The 21,492-nt window shown below is 33.4% G+C and overlaps 2 protein-coding genes across 10 annotated transcripts in view; both read left to right on the top strand.

The window, feature by feature from the left end:
• The first annotated feature begins 4,931 nt into the window (after positions 1-4,931).
• On the top strand, positions 4,932-18,440 carry LOC120780086. Of its 9 annotated transcripts, none has more exons than XM_040112357.1 (5): positions 4,932-5,108; positions 12,931-13,127; positions 13,185-14,517; positions 16,445-16,878; positions 17,497-18,440. In XM_040112357.1, exons 3-5 carry the CDS (start codon positions 13,197-13,199, stop codon positions 17,863-17,865), a joined length of 2,124 nt encoding a protein of 707 aa, XP_039968291.1. In that variant the 5' UTR covers positions 4,932-5,108; positions 12,931-13,127; positions 13,185-13,196; the 3' UTR covers positions 17,866-18,440. The 9 variants fall into 9 exon arrangements, with proteins under 9 accessions (XP_039968291.1, XP_039968296.1, XP_039968293.1 ...); XM_040112362.1 differs by lacking the exon at positions 4,932-5,108 and adding an exon at positions 5,597-5,620; XM_040112359.1 differs by lacking the exon at positions 4,932-5,108 and adding an exon at positions 5,647-5,730.
• A 171-nt stretch (positions 18,441-18,611) lies between these two features.
• LOC120780080 (muscle M-line assembly protein unc-89-like) overlaps positions 18,612-21,492 on the top strand; it is a 46,706-nt gene continuing 43,825 nt past the window's right edge. Inside the window, exon 1 of the mRNA XM_040112350.1 lies at positions 18,612-20,834. The gene's annotated coding sequence lies outside the window, so the exon portion shown is untranslated. The remainder of the gene's footprint in view (positions 20,835-21,492) is intronic.

Raw genomic sequence — 21,492 nt, 5'->3', positions numbered from 1 at the left:
GCGACCGCAATTGAACAATTCAAATAATTTCCAAATCAAAACATTGAAAAACAAAACATACAAAAAATTGAAACAAATGTGTATGGAAAATGTTACTTTTTGAAATTGTACAATTATCCGACTTCTTCTCATTAAAAGTATAAATTATTTTGTTTCTAAACCTTTCTCGATCCACAACAAACAACCTTTCAATTTCAAGATTGGTTCAACCGTTCTCTTAGTGTTAGTAACAAACAAACATTCATTTTTATTGTAACGTTTGTATTGGGAAAAGAAAAGGGCTGTTTGTAAAAACCATCTTTGAATTTCAACGAACATTTAAGAAAAATAATTGGCCAAATTGGTCCAGGCGTTACTGAGTTATGAGCGTACATACATTTTGACGATTCATTTTTATTTATATAGATAATAAATTATATTTGAACGACGAAGATATGTAGGTGTACGGAGCGGGGTGGACGTAAGTTGCATACCGGACCGCTGGGGGATCGCAGGAGGGATTTAGGTGGCGCCGCGTATGATCGAACGTATAAAGCGGATGTGTCTAAGCGATGAGTGTGTGAAGAATTGAGACTGCTTTCCCGTTGCCCATCCTTTTTGTTGAGTGGGTTGGTGTACAGATGTGTTGAGCTGTGTTGTAGTGCCATCAGCTGTGATGAATTGCTCCGTTATATCGGGTGATTTTTTAAGAGCTTGATAACTTTTTTTAAAAAAAAAACGCATAAAATTTGCAAAATCTCATCGGTTCTTTATTTGAAACGTTAGATTGGTTCATGACATTTACTTTTTGAAGATAATTTCATTTAAATGTTGACCGCGGCTGCGTCTTAGGTGGTCCATTCGGAAAGTCCAATTTTGGGCAACTTTTTCGAGCATTTCGGCCGGAATAGCCCGAATTTCTTCGGAAATGTTGTCTTCCAAAGCTGGAATAGTTGCTGGCTTATTTCTGTAGACTTTAGACTTGACGTAGCCCCACGAAAAATAGTCTAAAGGCGTTAAATCGCATGATCTTGGTGGCCAACTTACGGGTCCATTTCTTGAGATGAATTGTTCTCCGAAGTTTTCCCTCAAAATGGCCATAGAATCGCGAGCTGTGTGGCATGTAGCGCCATCTTGTTGAAACCGCATGTCAACCAAGTTCAGTTCTTCCATTTTTGGCAACAAAAAGTTTGTTAGCATCTTGGTTGACATGTGGTTTCAACAAGATGGCGCTACATGCCACACAGCTCGCGATTCTATGGCCATTTTGAGGGAAAACTTCGGAGAACAATTCATCTCAAGAAATGGACCCGTAAGTTGGCCACCAAGATCATGCGATTTAACGCCTTTAGACTATTTTTTGTGGGGCTACGTCAAGTCTAAAGTCTACAGAAATAAGCCAGCAACTATTCCAGCTTTGGGAAGACAACATTTCGAAGAAGACAACATTTCCGAAGAAATGTCGGGCCTATTCCGTGCAGTAAATGCTCGAAAAAAGTTGCTTTAAAATTGGACTTTCCGAATGGACCACCTAAGACATACAACCTCGGTCAACATTTAAATGAAATTATCTTCAAAAGTAAATGTCATGAACCAATCTAACGTTTCAAATAAAGAACCGATGAGATTTTGCAAATTTTATGCGTTTTTTTTTTTAAAAAAGTTATCAAGCTCTTAAAAAATCACCCGATATAAGGATTCGCAAGTTTTACCGAGTAGAGGGGGTGGATGGTTAACTCATTTAAACATCCTGGGCCCCCAGGCGAATATTTTGCCTAGTTTTATATATATGTATAATCCGAGACGTGTAATTCGGCTTACTGTGGGTGGAGTAGCCGAGGGTGCAGAATACTAGCTGTAAGAAGCGATTTTGGTTTTAATATAACACTGTATTTTGTGTAAGTATTGGTGCTTGAAGTAGTAATTGCTTTTGCGTGTTTTGATGACTTATTGTATTATTATACCAAAAAAGTTGTTTGCTTTTATTAATTTTGTTAGCGGTTATTTACAATTTCTTATTTTATCGGTTTGGTATATCGGTTGTTTCCTTTTCTGTACGATCGGCAATTGTTTGCAATTAATTTATTCTCGGCTTATGAAGGATAGTAACGACGCGCCCGGCTCAGATATGGCCACAATGGGTACTCTTTAGCCCTGGAGTTAGGACTGTGACAATAGAAGGATCTTGCGAGAGAGTTGCCATGAATGGAGAACAGCTAGCCTCCTAAAATAGAGAATTCTTCATAATTAATTTGAAGCTTTGTACAGATAATTCCCATAACTCACCCATATGAGAAGCGCTTGGATAGATGCGATAAGAGCGAGCTTAGCTTTTGTAAGAGTAAGGGCGTCAATGTATCACATTGGGAGTATGGTGATGCCTTAACTTCCTTATTGATTTTATTTATTTTTGAAAATTTAAGCCTCTATGAGGCAACATTGTATAAAATGTGTCGATTTTTGAGACAATTTTGGTATATTTTATGTTTAAGTGCGTATACACTAATTTGGCGTTTAGTAGCGCGACACATAACTTGAGATTTTTTAAGCAGGATTTTTGTATTATTAAAAGTTACACATATCTGTGTTTTTATATGAGGTTGTAAAAGGGAATTTGACTTTGTTTTTGCTGCTAATTCGAGGAGTGTTGAAAAACGGTGTCTTGAGTTGTAGTCGTACGACGTACCGGCCATTATTTGGTCGAGTAGTTGTGGCTTTAGAGAAGTCTTCACAATACTGATCTTCTAGAGTTTTGTTTGATTTTTAAAACTTCCTTAATTGTGAATTAAGGTATTTGGTTGAATTATACTCAACTTGAGTTGGTATGGTGGTAACTAGTTCTGTAACTGGTCCACTTAGATGTGAAGCATTTGAGCATTTTGTGCCTTTGAGCAACATGGTGTCACCTAGCAATTTTTAGTGGTTTTCGGGATTTGCTTTTGCAATTAAACCCGTGGTACTTTTGGTGTAAGCGCTTCTTTGGGATGAGATAGGATAACTGCTGTAATGAAGTATTGAATGGTGTCTTTTGTGACAATATAAGCAATTAAATTTGATTTTGCAGTTTTTAAGATTGTGTGCACGGGACAGGCAGTTTGTACAGAGTCTTTTTGATCTGACAAAGTTGTTCCTTCCGTTAATGTTTAATTTTTTAAACTTCCCGCAAAGTTTTCGTTATTCATTTCGTTGCACTGATGTACTCGTCGCATTGATGTTTCTCAAAATTAAGGAAGTCTAACCACATCACACTGACGGTGACTGAAGGGAACAAGAAATGCCATTCGGTAGGTAAACAGTGCTTTTAGAGAGTATATGTAAGTGAATTCAAGTAATGAGTGGATTTTCGGTGCACTGGTTTTGAGCATATCAAGAACACTGAAAACGTTGATGAGGTTAAGAGTCTTTCAGTGCGAAAATAGCTGCACACATTTTCTATGATGAAGCATAGTATTAAAAATATTAGTTTTGTAATTATGTTGGCTTGTCATAAGCTACGAGTATCATAGCTTGCATATTGAACTAGAGGCATTGCCAGTTCATCGTTTTTTTCATTCACAATAGCTAGGTTTTTACCCAAAAAAAGTAGTTGGCAAAAGCGAGAAACATCAATTTGACAGATGATAATGTAAACGAACCAAAATTAAAGATTTTTTGGATAAGTATTGAGTTAAAATTGAGGCAAATGGAAGGTGCGTTCCGAAGTAAACAGGACATTTTGAATCTAGCGCCCCCTGGTGGCGCCATCTATGTGTCCACCGGTGCGTTAGAATCTGCTATCGATTGTTCAGTGAGAATTTCATGACATTTCATTGATTGGAAGCGAAGTTATTGCGTCTTTGTGTTATCGGTGCGAAAATTTTTGTACAAAGAGACAACATTAAATTTTGTTTTAAAATTGGTAAAACTTTTACCGAAACATTTCAATTGATGAAACAAGTTTATAGCGATGATTCTCGTAGCAGAGGGCATGAGTGGTCTCAACGTTTTCAAAGTGGTCGTGAGGACATAAATGACAACAATCCGTGATCACCGAAAATTCCATAGAAACTGTGCGTGAATTCATCAAAAATCAGCCGAAATCATTATTGGAATTCATGGAAATGGAATTGAACATCTCCAAAACATCGATTTATCGCATTCTGACCGAACATTTAGGCTTACGAAAGGTGTGAGCACGGTATGTTCCGCACAAATTGACTGACGACCAAAAATTGCTCAGAATCCAACATTCGAAGTACGATTATTTGACCAAAAATCACATTTTACCCACTCCCTGTATTTACCTGACCGTGGCGACCTCTTTTTTTTCGGAAAAATGCATTTGCCCATGAAAGGAAAGCATTATGTAGACGTAGAGGCCATTCAAAAGGCTTACACCGGCATACTGGCGGCCATACCGGCCAACTTTTATTCGTTCGACATGCTTTTGGACTGTGCAAAAAGCTGTATTGAAGGAGAAGGAGACTATGTTGAATAAAATAAATTGATTTTGCCGAAATCATTTGTTCTGGTTCATTTTTTTAAGTCCTGTTTACTTTGGAACCTACCTTGTATGAATACTTTTTTGTATTCTAGACCTCAAATAAATAAAATAAATATATTTTGATAGTATATTAATATTCCGTTTACAAATTTGAAATTTAAAACTAAATTGTATATCAGCTGATTGTTCTTGTCCGCATTGCCTACATAATTCTTTTTTAGGCGAATATATGAAATAAGCTAATTGCGTTTTATTTGTCCATGATTTAGCTATTAGCTTGTGATGGTCAAATAAATCATGGCTATTATTACCAGCTTTGACGACCAGTCTTTGTCAGACTTACCAAGTGTTCAAATCACCAAGTAAGACTTTGATGTTGAGAGCTTTAAAATTCACCCCAGGATTCTTTGAAATAGTATTTTTTCTTTCTTTTAACGTATATGATATAGATTGAAAAAATTAACTCTTAATATATAATAATAATAAACCACATACATACGGAATTAGCCGAGATGCAAGAGTGTTTTTTAAGCTTCGAGATCTAAAGCTGCTCAGCTACAGGAACAAAAATGTCAACATTTCAAGTTACGTTATAATAAATTGTAGCAATATAGTGAGAAAGCAAAAAGTGTTTTTAATTTGAAAAGTGAGTCAGATAAATCAAATGTGATGGAATGAGAATTAAAATCAAACCATTTGCACACGATTTTAACCTTCCCGAAGTTTTGTTTTTTTTTTAAATCGTAGTCAATTTAAATTAAAACTACTTATGTACATATGTATATTCAACCTTGTATAAAAATTCGCATAATATTCACTTGAACTTTAAATCACTCCGAGCACAACTAAAACTAAAGTTCATTATACATATGTATATACATAAAGTTGGATGATAATAGGTGAAATTGATTTCTATCGTCGTTGAGATATAAATTACTTAATGTTATTTCTGGTAGGACCAATTATAAATATATAATATATCTGTTCATAAGGCTCTCGTAATCATACAGAACATAATATATACGAACATTTGTCGAATATAAATTAAAGTAATCAACGCATATGACAAAAATTAACATTTACGCGCGTTACGCAAGTAACTATGCAACAATAGCCATGGCAACATATCGCAAATCGTCGGATGTTTAAAGCCTACTAGTAGGTGTGCTCTTCTTATGTATACAGTTTGATTTAAGTGTTATTTCTTATTTAAGGCACACTAAGGCTTCGAATTTTATTCGAGAAAACTTTTAATTGTCGTACATAAAGTAAAATATAAGTAAAGTTAAATTTGGAGTATAAACATCAAACAGCTACGATTAGTTATCGTTCTGTTTTCATGTGTATTACAGAATAAATGGTGTTTTTGTAAATATATTTGCATGTGTAATAACACAACACATCTAAATAATAAGCTGGACGATCATCATAATAGCAATTTGATTTATATCGTGAAAATATTCGGTTCACTTTAATTTCATCCTAATATAATATATTTTCTTATTGTTATCTTTAATCACATTTGCATACTTAACAGTCAACATATTTTTGTATTAGTACGATCAGTTGAACATGTTGCGAATATGAAAATTTAATATGCGAAACAGAATTTTAAAACTGCAAATTTAATTCTTGCAAAATTAAGATAATGAAAAACTACTCAGAACAAAAAGTTGCTAAGTTTTTGCTGAATCTTAAATTACGTTCTTATTCGGTTGTTTGTAAGATTGTAAAAGTGTGAAATACTAAAAGATGTTTGAGAATATGTATATTGAAAAAAATAGCATTCGTTGCTAGGACAAATTGTGTCTTGGGTTAACATAGTCAAAGTTTTTACGAGTTTTAACTGTTTACTTAGATGGACAGGAGCACGATATCAATTCATTTTGGGTAAGGTGTTATAAATAACCATTTGGTGAGCAAATCCTGTAATGCAGAAGAAAAAGTTAAAACTTGTTTTTTTTTTGTTAGGTACTCTGAAAAATTGGTTAATAAATACCCCTATGAAACGCTCTCCAAGTTCATAGATAGATATAGGATAGTTAATACTCTAAACGGTCTCCTACGGTTTTTTCGCAAACTTAACCGTTTCAAAAATATAATCGTACTCTGGACACTTGAAAACATCAAAATTCGCTAAAATATCGATAGCAACAAAACAAAAATTAATAGTAGTATTATTACATACATAAAAGTCTACATTTAGCTCACAATTTTCAATTTATAAATGTTGTCACAGGTGTACTTATAACTAATTTTTAATTTTTCACAACAGACACAAAATAAATGCGAGTTAAGAAGTCATTTAATTAAAATTGTCAGTTAGATAGTTTTCAGACTGCAAATGATTTGTTAAAAAAAATGGCCCTACTGATGTGACGTAAATGAAGTGATACATCATAGTATAATGTAATTTGAGTAAAAATTGAGATATCATGATGAATGCACGTATTTTTTGGCTCCATGAGAAGGTTAAGTTCGAAGATGGGCAAAATCGGCCCACTGCCACGCCCACAAAATGGCGAAAACCGAAAACCTATAAAGTGTCATAACTAAGCCATAAATAAAGATATTAAAGTAAAATTTGACACAAAGGATCGCATTAGGAAGGGGCATATTTGGACTTAATTTTTTTGGAAAAGTGGGCGTTGCCCCGTCCCCTACTAAGTTTTTTGTACATATCTCCGAAACTACTATATCTATGTCAACCAAACTCTATAGAGTCGTTTCCTTCAGGAACTTCCATATACAGTTCAAAAATGAAAGAAATCGGATAATAACCACGCCCACCTCCCATACAAAGGTTATGTTGAAAATCACTAAAAGTGCGTTAACCAACTAACAAAAAACGTCAGAAACACTAAATTTTACGGAAGAAATGATTGAAGGAAGCTGCATCCAGGCTTTTTTTAAAAATTGAAAACGGGCGTGGCGTCGCCCACTTATGGATCAAAAACCATATCTCAGGAACTACTCTACCGATTTCAATGAAATTCGGTATATAATATTTTCTTAACACCCTGATGACATGTACGAAATATGGGTGAAATCGGTTCACAATCTCGCTATTTTGAATTCCATCTGATGCCTTTTCTGTATAATATATAAATTAGGAAATGAAAATACAATTCAATACTCAAAGTATACAAATTGATCTAATCTAATTAATTTTACAGCAAAATAAAAAAATATGTAAATGACGGATAATGAAATCTCGATTATCACTTTATCTTAACTTAGCCCTTCCTTACTTGTTAAACATTGACTTGTTCTGTGCAATGCTTCATGAATATTTGTCAGCTAATACACACTCTTCTCAAATTATTATTCAACTTTTTCTTATTCAGTTACAACTATAACTTTAATACAAATACTACATATACATATGTGTATGTAAACGAAAAACACTGTAGCCTGCCAGTACCTGTGTGATGTTATTTTCTTTTTTCTGAAGTATTAAAATATTCAAATGATTCTTCCATGAATACTGAACACATGCTTATGTTTTGAAATATATATTTTTGTATGTTTATGAATTGTTTTGGCTTTTAACATAAAACGATATGCCCGACCCGAGGTTCCAAGCTACCTCATCACCAATTTCAGCCAAATCAGTTTAGCCGTTTTTGAGTTATAAATATATATGTATATAAATCGAAATCGAGGGTGATTTTGCAAAAAAGACTGCCGTTAGGACCTTCTCCAGGATTAAAGGAATACCCATGCAAATTTTCACGCCTTTCCGTGCTTGGTTCGGGCGTAATGCGCGGACATATAAAAAAAGGCGTTTAATTTTTATATATAAAATACATATATAGTAGTACTCGTATATCGAGAAGAGAAATTCAATACATCGGGTGTAGGAGATCCAGGATTATACGTTTACTTAATTTTGCTAAGACTTCTTACATATTAACCAATATATGCACTATAAATTCAACAGTTTGTCAGTTTGAACGTCGTATGTTAGACAATGAGTATTGGCCCCATTTTTTCCATTTAAGGCAAAAGGATGATAATTTTTATGACTAAATTTCAATAACTACCGATATTTTCAGAAAATGATCACCTATAGGCACTGAGGTGCGCTGTCCGGTATTTTGGTACTTGAAAAGTTAAGTTCTGACTCGACCATTTTTGACCCTAATAGGTTTGACGGTAAATACAATGAATATATTGGAATAAAACTTTGCGGATCCTATCTCACTTCTAAAGGCAAGCTTTCAAACTCTCGGCGCCTAATATGTAAAAAAAAAGAATCCCTTTTGGGAAGGGGTCAGATCTCCAAATAACTAAAGTCAAGTAGTTTAAGTGCCAATTTCTTTTTTTTGTCTGTGTTTTATTGAATCTCACTCCTTTTTTAAATATATAAAAATTATTCTTTTAAGTCGCTTATGTAACATAAATTTTGTGCGTCATTAAAAATTTTACTTCAAAAACCTCTATGTTATTTTTTATTGAAACACATGCAATGTGTTCCTGTGTTAATCATAATATATATAAAATTTGTAAGTTCTCATATTACAATTGCATATAATGTAATTTTTATATTAACTCTTTGTGGACGAAGATATGAAGGATATTTAAAATTCAGTTGTTCAATATAAAATCTTGTTTATATTACTTGTAGAACTAAAATACCAAGTTAAGATATTTTTGGAGATCTGTATTTATATTTAAAATAGTTGGTACTTTTAAGTATTGTTAGGCTCTGGTGATTAAATTATTAAAATTTCAAACAAAGCCATACAAATTTATTTTTATATGATAATACTATTTATTAATATATTGAAGCAGTTGGTACTAGTTGATTCCATGGTATTTTGAAAAACATTTCTTTTTATCAATATAACATATGTATGTAAATAAACTTAAATTGCATAAGTATTGTTTAAACTACAGAATTTACATCTTCCTGGTATGTTATGAAAACTTGCCAATGCACACCGAGATTTTACCGTCTAGAAAAGTATCGTTACCTTTAGATTGCAAGCTTTTCTGCTTCAAGTTAACATCTTTTTGGGTCATCAACCCTAAATCTCCTGAATTGTAGAAGCGTACATTTTTCAAACGACGGACATTTCTCAAATCCCAAAGCTATTGACGAACGCAATTCCTAGCAAAAAATTTGATGCCACCACTTTTCCAATTTCCTGTCAAGGCCGTATGCAATTCGCAGTTGCTCGGCATTTAACAAAGCCTTTTTGATCTCCTCTTGGAACGGTCGCAGATTCTGATCAATTTAAATTGGATATCTCTGAAACTTATGCCAGTAGAGGACAATTTAAAATCATTATCTACTTTTTTAATTTTTTTCCATTTGGTTGGCACGTATGTATAGTACCATAAGCTAAAACACTCTCCGTTTTTACTTTTTCAAGAAGGTGAACTCATGCGAAGTAGTTATCAAAAAAATATATATTTTTTCCCCATTTGTCTTCAGTACATAACCATGTTGGTCAGCCAAATCCCTATACCACACATTATCCTCTTTTAATGTGCTTTATTGCACAATATTGTTTCATTACATTTCGTCTTTTAAATAGTATCATCGATTCATCCACGGAAAGTGGGCGAGTTCCATTGCATACTTTTCCAAATTTTTTATTCAAGCCATCTGTTATAGGGTGAAGTTTGTAAAGGCCCTCCTTTTTATCTTTCGGTATCATCGAATTATCATTAACATGTAAGTTACTCAAAATTTGATCAAAACTATTGCGAGTCATATTCTTACTAATAATTGGCAAGCAGAAATATTCACTTGTACTCCAATAATCCTTCCAACTTGGAAGTTTGTGGTAGTCCAAAAATAGTTGGTGCCAATAAAAACATAAAACTCACCACTCTTCAAATTTAAAATATTGTGCCTTCGGGTAGCAAACGGTATTATTGCGTGAACTATTTTTTGTGGCCATGAAATCGTTTATTTCATCAATTTCAACTTCATCATTGTTTTGATTGTCAACTGCAATACTGGTGTTCTCCTCGTTTTCGTCTTGTTACAGTATTATGTTATTATTATTATTACGATTTGTCCTCGCAAATCTGGCAGTGTGCTATAATTTTTACCTAGAAAAGACCATAATTAACATACTAACGGTACTTACAAGTCTTCTGTATGCATATATTTTACAAAAAAAAGAAAACAAAAAAACAGAAACAACTTAGTTGTCCGCTATTGTTATGCAAGTATACAAACTCGTAACGAGGAGCTGTAACTAATTTTTGTTTTTTATTATTGAAGTGTCGTGGACTTGTTTTGAAAGAATTTCAATCAAGCTAAATAGTTTCACACTTATTACTAAATCCAGGCAAATTCAATATACAAGTATAGTATGAAGTCACGAAAATTTCAAAACAAAAAAAATTTATTTCCAAAGTTATAGTTGTTTGTGTTGCCAATGTTCCAAAAAAAGGTACTTGCGGTGACAACCATAAGTCCTTGGAGATTCATCTAAAATCAATCGGACAAAAAAATTAGTTTTAATTATTATTAGTGGGCCTAATCGAAGAATTTTATTTTTTTCAAATTTAACAAAATGGCAGCATCAGGAAATTTTTTTCTAAATTTTTGCGAAAAAATCAACTTATTTTGGTATAATTGGTCTTAAAAAATCGAAATTTTTGAAAAAAGAAAAATCCATCGAACAGGCCTGAGTTTATTATGTATCCTAAAAGCTGTATACATTTCATTAAAATCTACTGAGCGGTTTTCGAGTTACAGTTGTCACCAGTTCAATAAGCATAGATTTGAGAAAACGCGTTTAAAGTTTCACACTAGCGCTTTGAAGTGCCCGAGCTCTCTTTCTTATTTCTCAAATAACTCAAAAACTAATTATCGGATCAACGTGAAATTATTAGAAAATAATATTAAGGTATTACACTTAACGAAAATGCAAAAAAAAAAGTATTTTTTTTTGAAATTTTAATAGTTAAGAAACCAAAGTGGCGGCAATAACCTCCTAATGCGACTCAAGTTTCTGTTCGGCGAGTGACTTTTTCACGTTTGGAAATAAAAAGAACCCACTTTTTCTTTTTCTAAAAGGAGCCGTCTTTTATGCATTATAGAAAGTAATTAATACAAAGGGGGTTTAAATTTTGGATGCGCAGTTAAAGTGTAAAGCTGATGGAACTCAAGACCTTGTATGGAAAACTATTTTATTTGACAAGGTATCTTCACGAAACTTAGCACAGATTATTATCTAAGGCATCGCTACAATGTTCGAATATATTGTAGATAAAGATTTTTGTATTCTCTTTTATGCTATAAAATTGTCCCTGCGATGGCGTTATAGCCGAAGTTAACGGGTTTTCTTGTTTTAGCAATCTTTTGTTGAAAATGCGAGATATTTGTATTTTAAATTTCCTCATAAAATCATGACATTTAATTAAAAGTTGTGTTGTTTCTAGTTATAGGTTAGGAATATGCAGTTTATGGGTATTCTCTTGCACCGTGCACCTATCAATAATATCGGAAGGCAAAGTGTCCAAAAGTTATTTTAAAATATCCAAACTATTTTTTTGGACAATGACATGATTGATGACTGTTATAAAAAAATTTGTTTTGACAGCTCTCTCTCGCATCAAAGAGATTCGTATCATGTCATCCTTACTGCTAAAGAGAGAATATAGGGAAAAAGTAAGGTACTTTCAATCGAAGGAAGATATAAAAAGTTCATTATTTTGGAAAAATGTGCTTCCTTTTGTGAAACGTAGAGCATAACAAATCTTTGTAAAAACATTATAGATATAGAGAAAATCAAAAGTAATATTATTAATATTAACCGCCAATGCGCAACTGCTGTAATTGATGGAGTTTAAGTAATCGGAACGAACATAAATTTTTATCCTGCCGAGGACTGACAACTCGCAATTACTTCAGGAATAATTTCCGTCACTACAACGACAACAAAAACACTGTAACGCTGTCTCTAGATCTAAATTTAATATTTGCAGACCCATTCAGAATTGGGAAGATGCATATAAATCTTGTGGTTAATGAGAACAAGAAAAGATGGATATCCATTGTGTCATTTTGAAATGATGCCTAACTAAACCACTTGTGTGGCTTTACGTCAGCGGCCAAACTCGTCAAAGAGATTAAAGAGCTTGTCAAGAAAAATACGCATTTAATTAATTTCCTCCATATCTATACTGCTATTACTATATTGAGACCAGTGACGGCAACCGCTTGCTTTGAGATCCAATTTAAGGAGCGGAGAAAGGCTGCATTTTACAGCTTAGCCAATAACTAATGTATTTATAATCGTATTTGAAGTCTTGCAATATAGATGACGGTTCAATACATATGAAAAATAAAAGAATGTTTAATCTACACAAGCGTCACTTGTAACTTTTAACTTTTATATAGGATATATTTCGGCACTATTGCCATAATACCTTTTTACATTTTGCAACAATAAAATATAACTAAAACACATTGACTAACATTCCATTTCCATTTTTAGTTTAATACGCCAACAAAATGAGATCAACGGATCACCGATCACAAGGCTATAGCGAACTTTAGGAGGAACGAAATATATTGAACGTTTTATATGAAAATACTCGGATACGCAAATGAGTAAGTCGAACTCTTCCGTTAGAAGGTCGAATTCAAAGTACGTGTGGTGGTTTTAACTCGTTTTGACAATAATTAACTTAGGCAAGTACAATGTGTGAAATGTGACAAATAAATATTTGAATTGTGTTACCTTTGTAGTGGGTATGCGATATGTACATAAGTATGTTTCTACATTGTATTCTACAGAGTATGATTTGTGAAGGCTACAGAGGTCGGCTGTATCAATTACGGCGGAAGGAATTGTCACGTATGTGGCTAGCGGTTTTTACTTTTTTTATATTAACAGATAGTATGGTTAACTCTGAGTTAGCAAGTGATATGGAGAATTACCAGTTTGTTAATGATGGCCGCTTGGATTATATGATGCACTATATGGTACCACGTGACTATAATGACAAAATGAATTCGAAATCCTTGACAAATTTTAAATGGCAACATTTTTCTAAAAACAACTTTTTGTATAGCAACGAGGATGAAATACTTAGCAAAACAATTATTCAGACACTAGCTTTGATATTAAAAGAACCAGTTATTTTACTAAGTCCAAAAAATGCGACATTTCATGATGAAACAAAACCAGTGATTCAGGCAATTTGTCTAATGGCTAATGTTATTTCATCATCTGCAATACAAAGACATAAACTATCACTATACGCTAATCATATTCTGCAGGAAGAAGGTGTAAAACTTTTAAATCGTGAAAGTTTATTTGAACACCACAGCCATACTTTGCACGACTCTGATGTTAAATCAACTCAAGCTGTACCACCAACAAGTACACAAGCCATTGTTAATGTTTGCGCATCATGTCAAATGCGAGAAAAAGTGAAGCTCAAAAGCTTAGAATCAATAAAAAAACTTATTCTCATACGCTTACAATTACAACGCTTGCCAAATATAACCAAACCCATTGCTGTGCCTAATAACATTATTGACAAATTCTATAAAAACTTTCATGGTGCAGTGACAGACAACTTTGTCGGCTACAGTATGAATTCTGAGGCGCGAAATGCAGAAGGGCAACAGAAAAACATTAACCCAATCTTACCACAATACACAAAGAGGATGCACAGAACTCATGACCTGTATAGGCAACGGCGTCTCTTTGATAATCAAAATACACAAAGGAAATATCAGACAATCCACAGATCACGCAGTAAACCTTCGCTTCATCCTTCTATCATTCACTCTCACGAAAATTACGAAAAACTATTCGAATCAACTGAAAATATGCAAAACGATGAATATGTACAGAATGACGACTTTCAACCGCAATACGATGATCAACAAATGCTTAGTAAAAACAATCGAAGAGAACGAATGAATTACCAGCAAGAACAATTGTTTCCTCCCATTGAAGGTGATATATATGATGGCTTACCCCATGAAAATTATGGTACATATGACCCCATAAGGGACGTGGATGATGAATCATTCTCACATGTTAACAGCATATATGTTTTTCCATCCGGTAAGTGACTTGCAGATAAGTCCAGTATGATCATATCTTTGAATAACAATTAGCGATGCAAAACTATCGGTAGACGGACCAATTAAAGTTACGATAGTTTACAAATGTTTTATTATTAGTATCGATAGTTGTTCAAATAGAAAACTTTTTACTTTTCGCTGGTTTAATTTAATAGAACTTGCATTTGTGCACATTATTTGTATGAAATAAACTTTGATTTTGTTTATAAAACAAAACATGGTACATATAAACTGCTCCTAGAGTTATAAAACGGTACATTTTTTATACATTTACTAATGTAATATAAGTTCAAGAAACATATACTTAAAATACGTTTCGGTAGAGTAAGTTATTCCTCAATAATTCTCTTGTTTTTGGTCAAAAATAGTAATTTTTTAATGTTTTTAGTCTTTAGTGGTGTTCTCTTATCAGATATACTTTACAGATACACTTCAACCTGGCTAAACATGCCTCAGGGTGTAAGTACATATGTATTGTGAAATTCGATCATGAGAGAACATTCAAATAAAATTTTTAAATTTCATAATTTTATTCTCCAAATTATTAATTTTAATTTGAATGGAGGTTTCTTTACAATTTATTATTTTTCACGGTTCTTAATTCTTATTGAAAAACTAGAAAACCGTGGCCTCAAAAATTCTGAATTGCGACTGCATGTACGAATAAGTGTGGTTATGTACAACCGGCATTTCAGAACATAGGAATTCTTACCTACCTGTTAATATTGTCTCAACATTTCATCTAATGTCTCCAATGCCTAAATAAAGTTTTGAAAATAGATCGATTTAATAATTTGTATATTACTTTATAAATTGTCTATACTTACAAATTTGAAAGCAAGAGCGCACAACCAAGCCAAGAACGAAAAGATGATTTTGAGATTATCATCCCTGCAAGTGCCCTATCGGTTAAATACATACATACATACTATCGATAGTCCCACCGTTTGTTTTGCAGTTCTTACAACAGTTATACGAATAATTTTGTCATGTCTCCGTTGCAAAATTGGCACGCACATCTCTTAGAGGCCAAACTATGACGCTGTTGCCAATGCATATTTACGTATTACATTTAACTGACAAGAGAAAGAGTATGTGTATTTATTTGGAGAGATTTTAAAGAACGGAATAGAGTTTGCAAATCTTTGAGAACAAAAACCAAATAACCTGCAACCATTCCTGCTTTCCACATACATATATAATACAATTAGAAAATTTCTTTGGCATTTAATATTTGCGTATATGTAAATTTTCTAATATCCATCGCACTCTAAAAACGTAGCTGTTGTGAAAACGTTATAAATATGCTATTTAATATCAAAGTAAAGAATATAAGCTTTTCAGCGTGACGAGCTCGGCCGATTTAGTCATGACTAGTTTTTCAGCTATCAAGATGTCGACCGGAAATTTTGCACGTGTCTTCCGAAGTCACAATCATCCAAAAAAGCAGCTATCGAACAATTATAGCATTGAACCTTGTATAGAAAACTTTCGAATAGATATCTTCACGCTGCCTTGAATTATTATGCAAGGCAGCGCTACAATTTTCAAATAAATGTTTCAGATGGGACCACTATAACATATAACTGCAATTCAAATTAATCGATAAAAATCATTATAATTTTTTTGTTTTTATTATTAAGTAATCTTAATAGGATTTGAGGGTTGTTGATATCAAATAACGTGGCTAGAAAGAACTAGCGAAACGTTGGCCGACTACGCTTTTTGATTTAGTTATATATGTATGTATGTATGTATATAGTTAGTTGCTATAAGAAATGTACATGTAAAGAATATTATCGCTTCGGTACAGTCTAAGTTAAGGTTTTTTCTTGCTTTAAGTAATCTCACATATATACATAAGATTTCGTCTGAATATTTCGATTTGAAATTTTATATATTTAAAGTTTCTCGGATGCGTCACAATCGTAGATGGGATGTAATCAATTTTAAATTTGATCACAGCCATTTAACAATAATTCGTACGATTATTCATCTTTACATACGTGGTCGGGATTGGATGAGAAAACATTATCCCGATATATTGAAACAAACAGTTGTTAATGGGAGTACTATGCGAAGTCGTGACTTAATAATCATGATCCATCATGTCGTGCGAGGTTCGCATTATCAAAACCGCACACATACGTTAAAATTAGTAGAGAGCCGTCACCACATACCAGCGGGCTTAGGACAATGGGTACAATTCGAAGTTAAGCACAAACTACCATTTTGGCCGCAGCAAAATTATATTACAATGACGCTTGCAATTAAGACACGTGAGGCTTGGATGCGACCATTTTTAGTAATCCATTCGGAAGATGCACAAAATAATCAATTCGTAAGTATTAGTACAACATTCTAGGTAATACAAAATGTAAATATAAGTAAATATAAAAAAATTTAATTCGAATTTATAAGTTTGGTGTTTTGTATAATTTCCAATAAGTCAAATTCTTACAGCTATAGTTAAACCATTTATACGGAAAGTGTTAAACTGTTATGAAATGTCTTCACAATTAAATTAAATAGCTGATCTTAATTGTAATCGCGTAATTGCATTACATTTAAAATTGTGATTTTATCAACAAAAAATTTTATTTTGAGCTTGTTTTTTAGTAGGAATTACATTAAATAATCTAATTTATTTCATCAGTTCCTCTATAAAACCAAATAATTTACAAATCATGAAACGAATTCATAGAAATGGGTAATTTTCAATTATCGGCATATCGTAGGTTGGTCACATGTTTGTTTTAACTAAGAATAGCTCCGACAAGCTTTTGGCTTAGAAGAATCACATCCAAAAATTGTTTGATAACATTAAAAATTAAGACCAAAAAAATTATGTACCTTTTTTCGAAATATGTAATACATATTTTAAAAGTATTTTTACGATTAACAATTTCAAATATACATATATTTTTATGCATGTACATATAATTTGTTTTATTTATAGCCTCTACACATCGAAGCATTTATCAGACAACCTCGTCGCCGAAAACGAAGCACATCATTAGATTGCAAAGAGAGTGACCATGAAGTGCGTTGCTGCCGATATCCACTAAAAGTAAATTTTACTAATTTCGGCTGGAACTTTGTCGTTGCGCCAACCTCATTCGATGCATACTTTTGTAATGGAGAATGTAAAGTTGGTTATTTGGAACAATATACTCATACGCACATTGCATCATTAACCACTTCTGCGACTCCCTGCTGCTCTCCAACTAAAATGAATTCGTTGAGTTTGCTTTATTTCGACCAAGACCATAATTTAGTTTTAAGCACGATACCTAATATGTCGGTAGAGAAATGCAGTTGTTCATAAATAATTTCAAATCTCTGGCGTATTAATTTAGGAGTTTTAAATGCTACTCCATGTTTGAAAATTATTTCTATACCAATAGACATAACTAACAGTTGTATTGATGACCATTGAATTTCGGGTTACATTAATATACAATAATAATAAATGCGCTCTCTCGATCAGCAGGAATCAAAATACTAGACAAGAATACAGATGCCGTGGTATACGTGTATTTGTTTATTAAGAATTGTGCCCAATCATCTTACAGGTTGCATTATATTTACCAATATTTGTGGGTCAGTCAGTTCTGTGTTGGTTGATTTCAACATCCACATCAAAAAAGACATACATATAGTAGAAGTAACACCAAATACCAAACAAAAGTTAAAGTGCTAATTATATGCATATGACTATTCGATCAAATTAAAATTTTAAACATCCTCGCCATTATAGTAACTTAAAATAAAAGAATATTTTTAGCTGTACATCATTTTTTACATCTGTATAAAATAGACTTTAGTTAAACCTTCATATATTGTGTCTAAAAAGTACCCGGATATTGCAAATAAATCGCAAAGTATTTAATTATTCATCAATATTGTCGCCTTAGAAGTAATTCCCACCAGATTTAAAATACTTATGCCAACGGTTTTTCCAGTTCTCGAAACACTTTTCATAAGCACTTTTTGGGCCTGCAGCTCCCATCAACTGTTCTTCCATAATTCCAGCCGTTTTCGACGAATGGCCTCACCCAAACGCCTCAATACGGCCAAAAAAAACCTCTTATTCACCGTCTGTTCCACGAATATCGAAAAATACAATGGGCATCACCTTCATTTTTTAGCGGATTTGGCGTGGTTTTTTTCGGCTCGTTTTTTCCCTTATTCCGATGATTGTTGACTTGTTTTTTTTATTTTTCATCATTTTTAATATTTTCACCAGTTGAAGAGGTCGAAGGTCGTCCAGAATAAGGCATATCTTCAATGATCTCTGAACCGTCTTTGAATGCTTTGTAGCACTCACCTTTTCCAACATTCGCAACAATTCCGCACACGAAATTTGATTGCAGACAAATTCTTTGTTTGATATTTTTTATCCATCATAAGAAACGCAAAGCACTTCTGCGGTGTACCGACTAAGCAGCTGCTATAAACAAACTGATTTACAGATCGCGCTCATATTGGAATTGTAATTAACTTACTAATTTAGCAAAATACATATTTCTTATAATTATAAGAGCGTTTCCGAGCTATTGAACTAAATTCAGGTCGCCGTAGTCAATTGAGTACAGTGTTGTTTAAATTTTTCCTACTTTATGTCCACGTTCCAAAAGTTATTTTTTCGTGGTCATTGAAACAGAGGATAAGTATTGTTAAAAAAATAAATAAAAATAGGGTATTTATTTCAAAACTTCAAGTTGTTTGAAGTAACGTTCCGTAGAAATGGTTGAAGTAAGCTTATTGAGTTTCAAATATTTTATTTATTCATAATATTCATAAAAATCAATAGAATATCATTCAACATTCGTAATAGGTTTGATGGGTATAGATTACGTCAAGATACTTCCGGTGAAGACGAATATAACTTCTCCATCACGCACTGCAAAATCCAGGTATGTTAACGGAAGATGTGAAAAGATTCGATGAGGATTTGGTGAGAATGTAAGAGCTCTGTCAAATCTGCTAATGAAAAAATAATAAATAAATGGGGCGTGCTTGATGAAAAAGTATTCAAAGCTGAATCAATGGTAAAATGATGTGAACACCACCACACAAGTGGTTGCAGCAAGTCATTTTGAATATTGCTATTCTTTCCACTTTTATCGTGGAAAATCAACGGTTGCTACAACTTGGGAATCGCGTGATGTGAACTCTTTGCTTAATAAAGTTAGAACAAATCCAGCCAAGGGTTTTTAATAATTTTTTGCAAGTTGTGATCTTTACTGGATTTAAGAAGCTGGAATATTGGGCAATCGGAAAACTACGAGAGAAATATCCAAGAAGGCATATTTTGAAGGGTGAGAAAAAAGCGAAAAAGGTAGTGGAGGTTCACACGACCACAGGTGTCATAAAATTAGAAAAAAGTTCACTGTACTGAATTGCTAGCCAAGGTAAAATAAGATAGTAGTCATTTTCAAACGTGTGGAGCTTACATGTTGTCAGTGAAAATGACCTTATGGATTAATTGATGATTAGACGTTACATTATCTGATACTATTTATGACAGGAAAACCAGAAATAGTTTTAGTGGTTCAAGATGGGACACCGATAACAAATTTCGGTGTGATGTACGCCATGCAGAAGTTCGCTGGTGTGCTAAAGAAATTTTGTGTTAAGAGACCTTTTTTCGAGAAATTTTGTTTCTATGCAACCATTGTACTCAATGGGGCACATCCCCATAATTCCTTTATGTTTTTCTTCCTTTTTATGGGGTTATATCTACCTGTAATTTTGAAAAAATCTAATATTTTTTCCATATTTTGAATGTTTATATATTCGAGAATATTGTAAATTTCATAGTAATCCGGTAAATAGTTTCGGAGTAATGAGCGTATTTGTAAAGACATCTCCGAGCGTTTGAAAGTAGGCGGAACCGTAAGGCGATGATTTCAAAGTCGCTAAGGAATATTTCACTTAAACGGCTTGGCCGATTGACTTGAAATTTTCATAGGATCTTCTTAGATACTATTGTTAGGTAATGATCGAAAGAATTAAGTTTAAATTTTTTAGGTCACTTTAAAGTGTAAATTTTCGGGCAAAAAAGATATTTTTTGTTGGAAAGCCGCCGTTTTGAATTAAATCAAAATTTTGACTATTTCTTCGATCATTAGCTATACTTATCTATCCTTACAGTAATCCTTTTGGTTTTTTTATTTCAGATAATTTGGATCATAGATATCATCCTCACCGCCAAACATCTTTTTGTGGAGGACTTTCATGAGATCTTCTACAGGAACGACGGAACCAAATATTTTTATTAATGAAATACAAGTATGAAATCTTAGAATATGTTAAATTCGCTAAATGTTCATATATTTTATGTATGTATATATTCAATAAAAAGCCTCTTCTTTTTAATTAGCGTAGACACCGCTTACGCGATTATAGCCGAGTTAACAACAGCGCCAGTCGTTTCTTCTTTTCGCTACGTGGAGCCAATTGGATATTCCAAGCGAAGCCAGGTCCTTCTCCACTTGGTCCTTCCAACGGAGTGGAGGTCTTCCTCTTCCTCTGCTTCCCCCGGCGGGTACTGCGTCGAATACTTTCAGAGCTAGAGTGTTTTCGTCCATCCGGTCAACATGACCTAGCCAGCGTAGCCGCTGTCTTTTAATTCGCTGAACTATGTCGATGTCGTCGTATATCTCGTACAGCTCATCGTTCCATCGAATGCGGTATTCGCCGTGGCTAACGCGAAAAGGACCATAAATCTTTCGCAGAACTCGAAAACTCGTAACGTCGACTCATCCGTTGTTGACATCGTCCAAGACTCTGCACCATATAGCAGGACGGGAATTATGAGTGACTTATAGAGTTTGGTTTTTATTTGTCGAGAGAGGACTTTGCTTCTCAATTGCCTACTCAGTCCGAAGTAACACCTGTTGGCAAGAGTTATTCTGCGTTGGATTTCTAGGCTGACATTGTTGGTGGT

Source organism: Bactrocera tryoni, unplaced genomic scaffold (assembly GCF_016617805.1).
Source record: "Bactrocera tryoni isolate S06 unplaced genomic scaffold, CSIRO_BtryS06_freeze2 scaffold_138, whole genome shotgun sequence".
NCBI lineage: Eukaryota > Metazoa > Arthropoda > Insecta > Diptera > Tephritidae > Bactrocera > Bactrocera tryoni.
This window is presented reverse-complemented; position numbering and strand designations above follow the sequence as displayed.